At 55.9% G+C, this 12,425-nt stretch overlaps 5 protein-coding genes across 5 annotated transcripts in view; 2 read left to right on the forward strand and 3 right to left on the reverse strand.

Annotated features, from left to right (window-relative positions):
• Positions 1-62: 62 nt before the first annotated feature.
• PTSG_09426 (uncharacterized protein) lies at positions 63-4,974 on the reverse strand. The gene is made up of 12 exons (XM_004989626.1): positions 4,708-4,974; positions 4,206-4,415; positions 3,919-4,010; positions 3,433-3,640; positions 2,742-3,006; positions 2,430-2,512; positions 2,105-2,281; positions 1,729-1,848; positions 1,400-1,468; positions 955-1,086; positions 612-796; positions 63-308 (listed from the first exon to the last, which is right to left on the reverse strand). The coding sequence occupies exons 1-12, from the start codon at positions 4,930-4,932 to the stop codon at positions 269-271; spliced, it is 1,806 nt and encodes a 601-aa protein (XP_004989683.1). The 5' UTR covers positions 4,933-4,974; the 3' UTR covers positions 63-268.
• PTSG_09427 (uncharacterized protein) lies at positions 4,945-6,047 on the forward strand. The gene is made up of 2 exons (XM_004989627.1): positions 4,945-5,602; positions 5,808-6,047. The coding sequence occupies exons 1-2, from the start codon at positions 4,991-4,993 to the stop codon at positions 5,874-5,876; spliced, it is 681 nt and encodes a 226-aa protein (XP_004989684.1). The 5' UTR covers positions 4,945-4,990; the 3' UTR covers positions 5,877-6,047.
• PTSG_09428 (uncharacterized protein) lies at positions 5,986-9,061 on the reverse strand. The gene is made up of 9 exons (XM_004989628.1): positions 8,846-9,061; positions 8,531-8,611; positions 8,296-8,365; positions 7,997-8,126; positions 7,661-7,765; positions 7,385-7,481; positions 6,828-7,088; positions 6,431-6,529; positions 5,986-6,243 (listed from the first exon to the last, which is right to left on the reverse strand). The coding sequence occupies exons 1-9, from the start codon at positions 9,014-9,016 to the stop codon at positions 6,181-6,183; spliced, it is 1,077 nt and encodes a 358-aa protein (XP_004989685.1). The 5' UTR covers positions 9,017-9,061; the 3' UTR covers positions 5,986-6,180.
• A 77-nt stretch (positions 9,062-9,138) lies between these two features.
• Positions 9,139-12,088, forward strand: PTSG_09429 (uncharacterized protein). The gene is made up of 5 exons (XM_004989629.1): positions 9,139-10,179; positions 10,450-10,776; positions 11,039-11,128; positions 11,429-11,497; positions 11,713-12,088. Exons 1-5 carry the CDS (start codon positions 9,223-9,225, stop codon positions 11,899-11,901), a joined length of 1,632 nt encoding a protein of 543 aa, XP_004989686.1. The 5' UTR covers positions 9,139-9,222; the 3' UTR covers positions 11,902-12,088.
• A 52-nt stretch (positions 12,089-12,140) lies between these two features.
• The window catches only part of PTSG_09430 (CAMK/CAMK1 protein kinase), a 3,541-nt gene continuing 3,256 nt past the window's right edge, over positions 12,141-12,425 (reverse strand). Inside the window, exon 11 of the mRNA XM_004989630.1 lies at positions 12,141-12,425. This exon is cut by the window's right edge and continues 210 nt beyond it. The gene's annotated coding sequence lies outside the window, so the exon portion shown is untranslated.

Below are 12,425 nucleotides of genomic sequence, written 5' to 3' on the forward strand. Positions count from 1 at the left end.
TGTCGGAGTTTGCTGCCGCTGCGAGTTGTCATGTCTCACATCATCACGCAAGCTTCCGTGCGTGCCTCAAAGCGTTTAATGGTTGCACGGTTGTGTATGTTTGTGAAATACGACACGAAGGCAATGACACCCCTCCTACACCTTCCCATCCCCGCTCTCCTTCCTCGATCAATGAAACTTAGTGGCATCACATCACCAGTTCAAACTGCAAACTTGCGGTAGCGATGCGATGAGAACCCTGTTGACTATGTGCCCGTCCCAGGCGCGATCACCTTCCCTTTCGTTTCCGTCCGAGCAACGACTCCCACCTGCAGTAGCGCATGCGACAATGGAGGGAGTGGAAGAGGCAACACACGCAGACAACACACGGAGGCAACAACATCCGCGTCAGCAATAGCAAATGTCAGCGCATACATGCGAATCTACAAGCAATGGCCACGCAAAATCCATATGCACTGACAAACGCTTCCAAACTCATATGCACACACACACAGACACACACTCAAACACAGAGACGCAAACGCGCACAGACACAGCCACACACAGCCACACACAGACACACGCGTGCACAGACACACACACGCACGCATGCGCACACAGCACGCACGAACCATCCAAAGCCCCAGAAGTGCTTGTCGGTAAACTTGGGTTTGGCGCGCGCGTCGCGTTTGGAGAGCCAGTCCCTTGCGGCCGCCGTGGCCGAGGCCGAGGGAGCAGCGTTCTCCACGTCAAAGACACCCGTGTTGCTGCCCAGCTCAAGGAACGCAGCGTCGATGCCAACCATGCCCAGTCCAGGCTGGCAACGTGGGACGCACCCACAAACACACACATGCATGGTCAGCGAAGACGAAATGGTGGCGAAAGAAATGCGCAAAGGTAGAATGGAGAAGCAAACAGGCAACACAGATATTGACTCTGTGCGTTGTCGATGTGGGCTGTACAGTGCAATCACACCTGGTGTGGCTGCGATAGGTAGCTTGGGCTTCGCATTTCATTCAGGCGCGAGATGCACCGCTTTGATGCAAACAGCTCCTCCTCGCCCGTAAACAGCATGTTCTTGTACACATCTGGTCCATCGCGCCCCAACTGCATCAACGTCGTTGTGGTCACGCGGTCATGTGTGTGTTCGTCAGTGCGCGCGTGTGTGAGTGTGTGTTTGAGAGACAGAGACAGAGACAGAGACAGAGACAGAGGCAGACAGACAGACAGACAGACAGACAGAGATACAGAGAGACAGACAGGCAGAGTCACTGAGCGTGTTGTTGCTTGCACGCGACTTGCTCGTGATCAACCAAGAAACATGCAGCGTGTATCGCAAAATGGAGGACCACGGCTGGATGTTGATTCGCAACACTGCACGAGTTGCATTCAAACCAGCCGCAATCGAATACCAACGTACGTCATACATCATCTCGCCAAGCATGTCACCATGCATAATCTCAAACCGGTCGTGATCCGTGTCGTCCACCTGTCAACACACACACACACACACACACACACACACATGCCAGTTCAGTGTCGTGGGTTGTTGTACGTGCGTGCAAGTGCCACAGAAGGCGCACAATGACGCAACTGCTTGTACCGCTCCAAGGTATTCTCACCACCACCTGTCTCTGCACCACCACCACCACCACAATGCATCACCACCACCAGCAACAGCAGCACTTAGTCTCTTCACCACCCCCATCAATATCAGCACCACCACACCCCCATCAATATCAGCACCACCTCAAGGAAGAGGCGATCGATGGGGAGTTCGACGGCGGCGAAGAGTTTCGTGCGGCACTCGTACAGCGCATCGATGAGTGTGATGAACCGCCGCGCCTCGTTCCGCGACGACATGCGCAGCTGGTGCAGTCGTGGTGGTCATGGTGGTCGTGGTGGTGCAGTTGTGGCGTGTGTGGGTAGGCGAGTGAGCGAGCGAGCGAGCGGGTGAGTGAGTGAATTAACACTTGGATCATCCACCCACTTCTTCGCCTCCCTCGCATTTTTCCACGCTATCCATCGCCTCACACACACACACACACACACACACACACACACACACACACACACACACACACACACACACACACACACACACACACACACACGCCTGGTGTACCTTTGGAATGCCTGCAAGGAAGACGGAGTGGAACTGACGGGCGATGGCAAGATAGTCGGCTGGGCCGAGCGCAGAGCCGCACAGATAGGAAAAGTCAAAGTAGGCGTGGCCCTCACGCGTGCTGTGGGGAATGCTCACGTTGCGCCCAAACACATGCACAGACGCAGGCCGCACACGCTGTGCGTGTGTGTGTGTGTGTGTGTGAGTGAGAGGCAGTGAGACCATGGTCGTGATGTGTGCTTTGAATATGCACACAGGTGGCAAGGTGTTTACCGCAACATGTGTAACTCATGAGGCATGCACGCAAAAGCACGCAACAGCAAACCTTGTCCTCGGTGAGTGTCTCCCATGTTTCCTGCAGAATGTCTGTTGCGTCGTCGCCAACGAAGATGGGGTCCGCAAACATGCCTGCGCGGCCAAAGATGTGTGGGAGGGGGGCGTGTTGGTGAGCAAAACGACCACATGTCAAATGCGCACTCGATGCGCAAGAAACACACACACACACACACACACACACACACACACACACACACACACACACACACACACACACACACCGCGGCTGCCTCAATCTCAACACCAACCAACCAACCAAACAAACAAACAAACAAACAAACAAACTTGCACAGCGGGGGACCTTGGTGGTCGGCGGCCTCTGGCATGAGCTCGCGATAGTCAACATCCGAGTCGACGCGAAACACGGAGCAATTCTCCTCCACCACGCGCACAAACGGCTCAAAGAGCGCCTCCTTGAAGTGGCCCTGGTACAGGTCGCACGGCGGGCGGTTGCTGGTGGCGACAACAACAACGCCATAGTCGTGCAGGTGTGTGAAGAGGCGATAGAGAATGCCAGCGGTGCCGACGTCTGGGATTTGCATCTCGTCAAAGCACAGCACGCGCGCCTGTGGGTGGCGGATGTGGTGAGGTGGGAAGTGGGACACGTGAGGGCGTGATGGTGGTGAGACGGCGAAGGCAATAATAGGTGGTTGCAGTGGCTGAGTGCTTTACACCTGACTACCAATGCCCAGAACCCAAAGCATGAACAAACCCACAAATGCGTCACACACACCACAACATACGACACACACACACACGGCACACACCACACACACACCACACACACACACCACACACACATGCACACACATACACATGCATACACATACACACACATGCGCACACATACACATGCATACACATACACACACATGCGCACACATACACATGCATACACATACACACACATGCGCACACAACACACAACACACGACACACACACACACGGCACACACCGCATACACGCACGCACGCACGCGCGGAAAGCGAACCTGTCGAGCGATGTTCTTGGCCACGAGATGGGTCATGTTGTGGTCGTACTTCGCCCTGTGCTCTTCATCACAGAGGAAGGAGAGGCGGTGAAGGTGCTGCAGGGTGTCGCGCATGAAGCTGTGAAAGTGAATACGAAGCTTCTGCTTCACAGGCAACGTGTCGTAGAAGAGGTCCATCAGCATGCTCTTGCCGCAGCCAACGCTTCCCCTGCACATGATGGTGTGCGGGGTTGCGGTCAGTTGTGGTGAGTTGCGGTGAGTTGTGGTGAGTTGTGGTGAGTTGTGGTGAGTTGTGGTGAGTTGAACGCCACGACAGAAGGCACAGCGGCGGAGCTGGGCAAGGAGTACACACACACACACACACACACACACACACACACACAGACACACACACAAAGACACACACACACAAAGACACACACACACAGACACACACACATACACACAGACACACACACACACATACACACAGATACAGACACACACCATAGATAGACGCCACGAGGGGCGGTTGTCAGCTGCGGCAAGTCGACATTGTCCAGGTCCTCCTCAAGCACTTTCGTGTCGACCTTCAACTCCTTTGCCATCATCATGGAGCGCGAGCCAGTGTGAGCAGGCGCGGTTGTTATACATGGTGAATCGAGGCAAAGACAACAGACAGCAACGAAGCAAGACACCGGCCGGGAAAGAGGGTGCACAATACAGCGGAGAGGCTGGGCGAGAGGGTGTTTGAGCACCATGGTGGGGGCTTGCTGGCGCGCGTCGTAGCTAACCTGTGCGTGTCGCTCAAATGCCTTGTCATCCTCCGTGAAGCCATACAGCTTTCGTTGCGTGTCCTCATGTTCCCGCACAGCTTCCTTGATGCGCTCTTGCTTAATCTGCTTGTAGCGGTGGACGACGTGCTCGTCGTGTGCTTGTACCGGCGACGGGTCAAATGCGCACAGCTCGCTGTGCAGCTTGTCCAACAGCACCAGCGCCTCCAACTGTGTGTATTTGTGTGTGTGTGTGTGTGTGTGTGTGTGTGTGTGTGTGTGTGTGTGTGTGTGTGCGTGCGTGCGTGTGTGTGTGCATGCATTTGGGTGAGACGAGGTGTGTTTCCATTCACAAGGAAGTGACCTGAAGTGTGTGGCGCACCACTCCAGCGTGGGCCCAAGATGCCGCCCCCCCCAACACACACACACACACACACACACACACACACACACACACACACACACACACACACACACACACAGACGCACACACAGACGCACACACAAACACACACAAACACACCTGAGCAGGGTCCATGGTGATGTCGCCTGCTGTTGTGGCACGCATGTATGCTTGCGACGGAAGCTGCCGCTGACCTGCTTGCGTATGCGCGGCAGCAACACGACCCACTCCACTGAAGGCCACACGCGCTACACCCGTTGCCACCCGCCATGCTCCACCGCCACCACCACCACCACCACCACAAGCAGCATGCCTCGCCACAGCACGCCAACACATGCACGCCATTGCTGTTGTGTTGCGTCCACTTCCGAAACAACGTCATTGATGACTCAGCACACGAAGCATGACCGATGATGGCAGCTGCTGTGATGGGTGGTGGTGTGGTGGTGCTCGTGTGCACGCTGGTGCTCGTGTGAACGCTGGTGTGCAGGTCGGTGTGAGGGAAAGACGGGTGGAGGAAGGCGGCCCTGTGGATGGCAGCTGTGGTCGCGAACGGCGCAGCAGTAGGGAGGCGGTGGAGGAAGAAGAACGGTTGCAGCTGCTGCAGAGCGTGTTGTGCGGGGATCTTGGGCGCAACTGCATCGCCTGGCAACTCAGTCTGGCCGACCTCCATCAACTGTGTCTTGCGCTGGGCGCTCGACATGGCGGGAACACCATCGCCGGGTGGCTGACCCCGATTATGCACGCGTGGGACCTCTCGTTTGTCAACGCCCGCATGTTCAAGAGCAGGCCCTCCTTTGAACGGCTAATGCCCGGTGTTGCGTACATGCTGCGACATGGCCGTAAGCCCGGCAATCAGCTCGCACTGGTTCTCTATGACTTTATCTGGACGGAGATTGCGGCTGGCGCCATCGCCTTTGGGCACCCGCGCATTGCTCTGGCCTGTGTGGATGCGGACTGCTTTCCAGCGAAGCGGCTTGCGGGCTTGTACAAGCTTGCCAAGCACTGGTGCAAGGTAAGCACGCGCGTGTATGTGTGTGTTCGAGCGTTTGTGCAATAGTGTGCGTGCGCGAATGTGTGTGTGTGTGCGTGTGTATATGTGTGAGATTGATTGGAAGCAAGCCAGTACACATCTCCTTCCTCGTCCTGCCCCTGCTCCTCTTGTTCATCTTCACAGCCCCTCACGGCCCCTTCCAACCCCTGCAACGCTGCTTGCTCAGGTCCAAGGATCGACCATGCCAGAAACAAGCCAAGACATCATGAGCCGCCATATACATCCTCATGCATGAAGCCTTTGTTCGGCGCAGTTGTGTCATCACCATCACCATCAACACATATGTACATACTGTGTCTGCCCATGCATGTCACTGACTACGGTATTGTGGCTCATGTATTGACGAACGTAAGAGGAGAGGAAATGCATTGACGAGAGACAGAGCAACAGCATCAGGCAGCAAGCAACAACAAAAGGGAAGAACAGGGGAGAAAGAAGCCTGTGGCACTGAACGCTCGCATGTGTACGCGGGTGTGTGAGAGAGAGAGAGTGTGTGTGTGTGCGTGTTGGGAAGGGAGAACAAAGGGTCGCTTCGTTTGTTATACGTGGAACTCCGTGAGCTTGATCTTCGCCTGGTCTCGCGGGTGCACTTGCGTAATGCCCTGCCAGTGGTTGCATGCCAGCCATGAGAGAGGTGTACAGCTGTGCACGTACGCAAGCAAGCATACCCATGACGCACCGCGACGACAACAATCATCACCACCCCCGCACGGAGACACACGCACACACACACACGCACACACACACACACACACATGCACACACATGTGCACGCCGTATGAGACGCACAGCGCGTTGGAGCATTTCGAGGTAAGGCAGCCAGTGCTTGTCGTCATCAATGGCGATGTACGGATCGTGCGGGCTGGTCATGCACTGATTCATCAGCTCCTGCGAGGAGAGTGTGAATATGTATGTGTGCGTATGAGTGAGTGAGTGAGTGTATGCGTGCGTGCGTGAGTGAGTGAGAGAGTGCGTGCGTGAGTGTGAGTGAGTGTATGAGTGAGTGTGAGTGAGTGAGTATGTGAGTGAGTGAGCGAGTGAGTGAGTGAGTGAGTGAGTGAGTGTGAGTGAGTGAATGGGTGTGTGTGTGTGTGTGAATATTTCAATGTGATTTGCCAGACGGCATGCTTCCAAATACCCCCCCCCCCTCACATAAACACACATGTACACATCCACCAGTACCGACCTGCAAGAGCTGCCGCAAGCTGATGAACGTGGTACCGCCGCTCGCAAGCTGCGCGTCTTCATCCTCATCCTCCTCATCATCGTCGTCGTACTGCGGGTGCCTGCCCCTCCCCCGCCTTGCACTGCCACCGCCACTTCCCCGCGTGTGTCCGCGCGTGCGATGAAAATACGACTCAATGGTCCTTGGGGCCTTTGTTCCCATCGGCCGGCCCGCCACATCGCCCGGGCGCGGCGACGGGAAGTGCTGGTCAAGGAACTCGCGCTGTGCATGCGTGTGTGTGCATGTGCGTGTGTGTGTATGTGTGTGTGTGTGTGTATGTGTGTGTGTGTGTGTGTGTGTGTGTGCATGTGCGTGTGTGTGTGTGTGTGTGTGCATGTGCGTGTTGGGGGGAGGTGAGGCTTAAAGTGCTGTGAGCAAGCCCAACACACAGCACGCGCACGCGCACACGCACACGCACGCACATGCTCATGGCACAAAACACAGGCGAATACGCGAAAACACACTGAAGCACACTTGCTGTCTCCTTTCCCCCTCGCCACACCGTCAACGCCACGCACCATCTTGATGAGGAGCTTCTGGTTCCATTTGCTGACGGCCTTTGCACGGTGTCTGATCTTGCGTGCAGCCTGCGATGCACGCTTCCTCCCATCGTCCCTGGTGTAACACATGTCAGTGTGTTGAGGGTAGATGAGGACAGTTGCACATGTTGGTGTTGCACAGGCATGTGCGTGTTGCAGCAGTTGAGTACTACAAACTGGTGCACAGATTGGAGCGCGCACACGCACACGCGTGAACCCACGCACACTCACGCGCGCAGACGCACGCACACGTACGATGATGCCTCGGCCTCCTGGGCGTCGAGTTTTGCTCGCGTGTCCACCAATCGCTTTGTGAGGCCCTCACGTAGGGCAATGTGCTCAGCCAGACACGCTTGCTGACTGTTATCACCAGTGCGCATGTGTGTGTGAAAGGCAAATGAAAGTTTGCAGGGCCGTGGACGTCGCATACACTTCCAAATGACGTTGCACACACACACACACACACGCACACACGCACACACACGCACACACACGCACACACACACACACACACACACGCACACACACACGCACACACACACACACACACACACACACGCACGCACGCACGCGCGCGCGCGTGCACCTCACCGTTTGATGGTTGCTTCAATGTCCTGGACGTCGCGCGTGACCTGAGCAATGAGAAACTGCAGCCTGCTGACGCTGGCGTCCACGCGTGCCTCGGCCTGACTGCGGATGACTTCTTCGCTCGGCTGGGGGACTGGTAAGCATCAACACACAAGCAAGGGCGAGACAGATCGTGCCAGTGGTTGGTTTGGTCAAGGGCGCATGTGTGGACAGGTTACAGCAACGTTGTGAGACACATACAAAGCAGTGACCACAACGTCCATCATCACCACCAACAACAGCCACAACACTACTTGCAGCACCTGTGAATGGGTATGTGTGCAATGCCTCGAGTTCGCTCTCCAACAGCAACACTCTACGGGCCAGGAGACGCTGTGACATCAGCACGTGCGTGCATGTGTGTGTGTGTGTGCATGCGTGCGTGCGTGTGTGCATAAGCCGTGACCAAGCAGACGGTATTGAAATGGTGAGAGGTGGGTGATAACAAGGGTGTTTGGGAAGATACAAGCAGGGCGTGTGGCTGCAATGCCTGTTCACCTTCTCCTTGACTTCCGGAGACAACGCGGCTGTGTCCTCGGTCGCTGTGTGTCGCGCATGCTCTGCTGCATCCAGCCGTAACTGTGCATGTGTTGTGTGAGTTGTGTGTGTGTGTGTGTGTGTGGTGTGCGGCGTTGTGCGTGCGTTGTGTGCGTGCGTGTGTGCGTGTGCATGTGGTGTGTGTGCGTGCGTGCGTTGTGTGAGTGGGTGTTGGATGTACGTGCGTTGTGTGAGTGGGTGTTGGGTATCGTGTATGCATGGGTGTGTTGTGTCCATGTTGCACGCAAGACGTCAATGAGGTGGTGCAAGGAATACCCTGTTCAGTTCCTCAGAGAGTGTGTCGCATGCTGCCTGCGCTTCCTTGTCGGCCTCTCGGTGTCGATCTACCCGCGTGTCCATCAGCGCATCGCCCTCACCGCCTTCATCCAGCAGCACATGCTGCACTGCTGCTCTGAACAGCGCCAGGCGTGCACCACCAGCCACCATCACCGCTGCAGCCAAGTCCTTCTGTTGTGCAAACCGTTTTCGCCGTTACTGTCTGTTTTGCTTCTGTTCCTCTCCACTGCTGTTTGTTGTTGGAAGGACACACACACACACACACACACACACACACACACACACACACACACACACACACGCACACACACACACACACAGACAGACACACACACACACCAGCCAGCCAGCCAGCCATGGACGCAGTGGTGCCGTCGACAGCGGTGCTGAAACGATTGCAAGCAGCGAAGGAGCACGCGGAACAGAAGCAGCAGCAGCAGCAGCAACAACAGCAACAGCAGCAACAACAACAACAGCAACAGAAGCAGGCACAACATAGACAGCGTGGGGCGGAAGCAGAGGAGAGAGCGCCACGCCTGTTCCCGCAGTTCTTTGCGAACGCAAAGGAAGAGAGCGTGTTCGAGGCCCTGTTCAAGAAGTGGCGGGCCACCATCGACGCGCACCCGTCATATGCGACCATCCCTCGCTTCTTCTTCGGACCGCGCACCGCCAGCTCGCAAGCCAAGCCGGTCATTCCAACAGCGAGCAGCGCCACAAGCGGCGACAGCGAGGCTCACAAGAAGGCAGCCCATAAGAAGGAGGCCCACAAGCAGAGGCACCATGATACGCAATCCAGCGGCACACCAACCGCGGGCGACGCTGCGCAGCGGCTGCTGAGGGAAACGGCACACAGCTACCAGCTCCTGACGCGCCACGACCGCAGCATCACAAACGACGAGCTGCAGTTTGTGTGGGGCGTGCTGCAAGAAGAGGCTGGCGACAAGGAAACGCTCACGTACGCGCAGTTCAAGCTGTGTGCACAGCGCGTGGAGGAGGCCACGCCAAAGTTCACCGCGTTCTTCGCGCCCAACACCTTCCTTGCGCTATGCAAGGACCGGTACAACAGCGTCTCTATCAACCACTTCTTCGACCTGATCATGTACGTGGTCAACTGGAAGCAGCGCTACCTGGCACTGTGCCAGTACGCGGATGACTCTGGCGAGTTCATTGCCGAGGACGCGTTGAGTGACTTCATCGCCGACCAGCTTGGCGACATGCCTGCGCTCGCCAACCTGGCCGACTCCTTTGTGGAGACGTACCTTGTCTATGCCAGCCGCAAGTTCGTCTTTCTGCACGACCTCAAGAACAAGAAGGTGCTTGTCTGTATGTGTGTCTGCTGTGTGCATGTGTCTGTATGTGTGTGCGTGCGTGTGTGTGTATGGGTGGAGGTGTGTGAATATGTGTGTATATGGGTGTGTGCGTGTGCGTGCGTGCGCGTGTGTGCATATGTGCGTGTGTGTGCGTGTGCATGTATGTGTGTGGATGTGTGTGGATGTGCGAGAATGTACCATGTACGGTTCGACCACAACACCGCACCCTCACGCGCTCGCACATCCCCTCCGCCACCACCACAACACCCGCAGATGCGCGTGAAGGACATTCTTGTATCTGAATCGATGGAGGAGTTCTTCGAGCTGCGCCAAGAGCCGCACACCATCCCTGCCCCGCGCCTGCAGAACAACTGGTTCAGCATCCCCACCGTCCGCGACATCCACGCAGAGTACATTCGCCTCGACGCCGACGAGGATGGCATGCTCTCCAAGCAGGAGATGTTGAAGTTTCGCAAAGGGTCAATCAACCCGATGGTCATTTCTCGCATCTTCGATGTGTACAAGACGTATGGCGGCAAGCTGGACTTTCGCGCCTATTTGGACTTTGTACTTGCGCACTGGAGCATCCAGACACCGCAGGTTGGTTGATGTGTGTGTATGTTGGTTGCACGTCATTGTTTGTTGTTGCACTCACGCATGGGTGTGTGTATGTGTGTGCGAATGTGCGTGCGTGCGTGCATGTGTGCATGTGTGTGTGTGTGTGTGCTTGGTGTGCGTATTTTGGTACTCCAGCAACAGTGCCCAAGTTGTTGGCAGGCAAGCACACAGACACGCAACCACATTTCAACTCCCACTCACAACCGCAACTGCTTTTACGCGCGTGTGCGCGCGCAAACTGCAGGCCATCCGCTATTTCTTCCGCTTGTTGGACTTGGAGCACCAGCACCGCATCACCCCAGCCAACCTCTACCACTTCTTCCAGGGCATGCAGGTGTGCGCGCGCGTGTGTGCGTGTGTGTGCGTGCGTGCGCGCGCGCGCGCGTGTGTGTGTGTGTGTGCGTACGTGTGTGCGTGTGCGTGCGTGTGTGTGTGTGTGTGTGTGCGTGTGTGTGCGTGCGTGCGTGTGTGTGTGAGAGAGAGAGAGAGTGTGTGTGTGTATGTGTGTACGTTGAGGGTCATGCGCACCTTGCTCGGTTGTTGATTGCATTTGTCAATCCTGAAACACTCGGCCTTGCCTGTCTTCACGCGCCCTTCTTGTTACCACCCCCCACCCACAAACACACACACACAGCGCCATCCTCAACTCCGGGGGTTTGAGTACGCGTCGTTTGAAGACATTCGCACAGAGATTATTGATATTGTGAGTGTTACACGCCATGTTTTGCATCTTTGTTGGTGTGCCTTCATCTGGCCTTAAGGTGTCGTTTGGAAACCGATGTGAACATGACGTACAGCTTCAGTACGCAGTCAGCCTGCTCCATGCATGCACACATCCACCCGCATACATGCACAAACACACACATGCACTCACTCGCACACGCACACACGCAAACACACACATCTACGCGCTGGCAGGTGAAGCCGAAGAATGTTTTTGGGATCACGCTTGATGAGCTGATTGCGTGCGGACGAGCGGACCACGTGCTGCTGATGCTTATTGACGCAAACTACATCTTTCACAACGAGAACCTCGAGGAACCACAGCCCACGGAGGGCGATGGCACCGAGGTGGAGGAAGACACGCCCCCTCTTGGCGAGGCGTGAGTTGACGCGCACTCCCACGTGCTTGCAAGCATTTAATGAGTTATTGATGCTGCTGTTCATGTCGATTTCCGCGCTGTAACGGATGCATGTATCATATTGTGCAAAGAAGCCACCACCTCGCTTATCGATTCCTTGTACATAACAACTGTTACACATTGGTGCCGTGTGTGTGTGTGTGTGTGTGTGTCGTAATCCCTCTGTGTCAGGATGATTCACCCCATAAATGAATCAGCAGCAGCCACGTTTGACATGTTGTATCAGCGCGGTGTGCGCGCTGGGACGATAGTGAGAAGGAAGAGAAACTGAGCGAGCAAGATGCGCGTATGTATGACACACAGGGGAAAAAGCACGGTTGTGTGGGGTGTCAAGGGTGGTTTGCTTGCAAGCATTTTGCCATGTGGAGTGAAGGGATGGGTTGGTGATGTGACACAGGCAAAGGGAAACGCACGAAAACGCAGCAATAACAGCCTGGTAATCATTGGTATGACCCTCGCTGCTTGGGTTGCCGTGGATGCTGTCGTTGT

This window comes from Salpingoeca rosetta, assembly GCF_000188695.1.
Source record: "Salpingoeca rosetta unplaced genomic scaffold supercont1.28, whole genome shotgun sequence".
Taxonomy (NCBI): Eukaryota; class Choanoflagellata; order Craspedida; family Salpingoecidae; genus Salpingoeca; species Salpingoeca rosetta.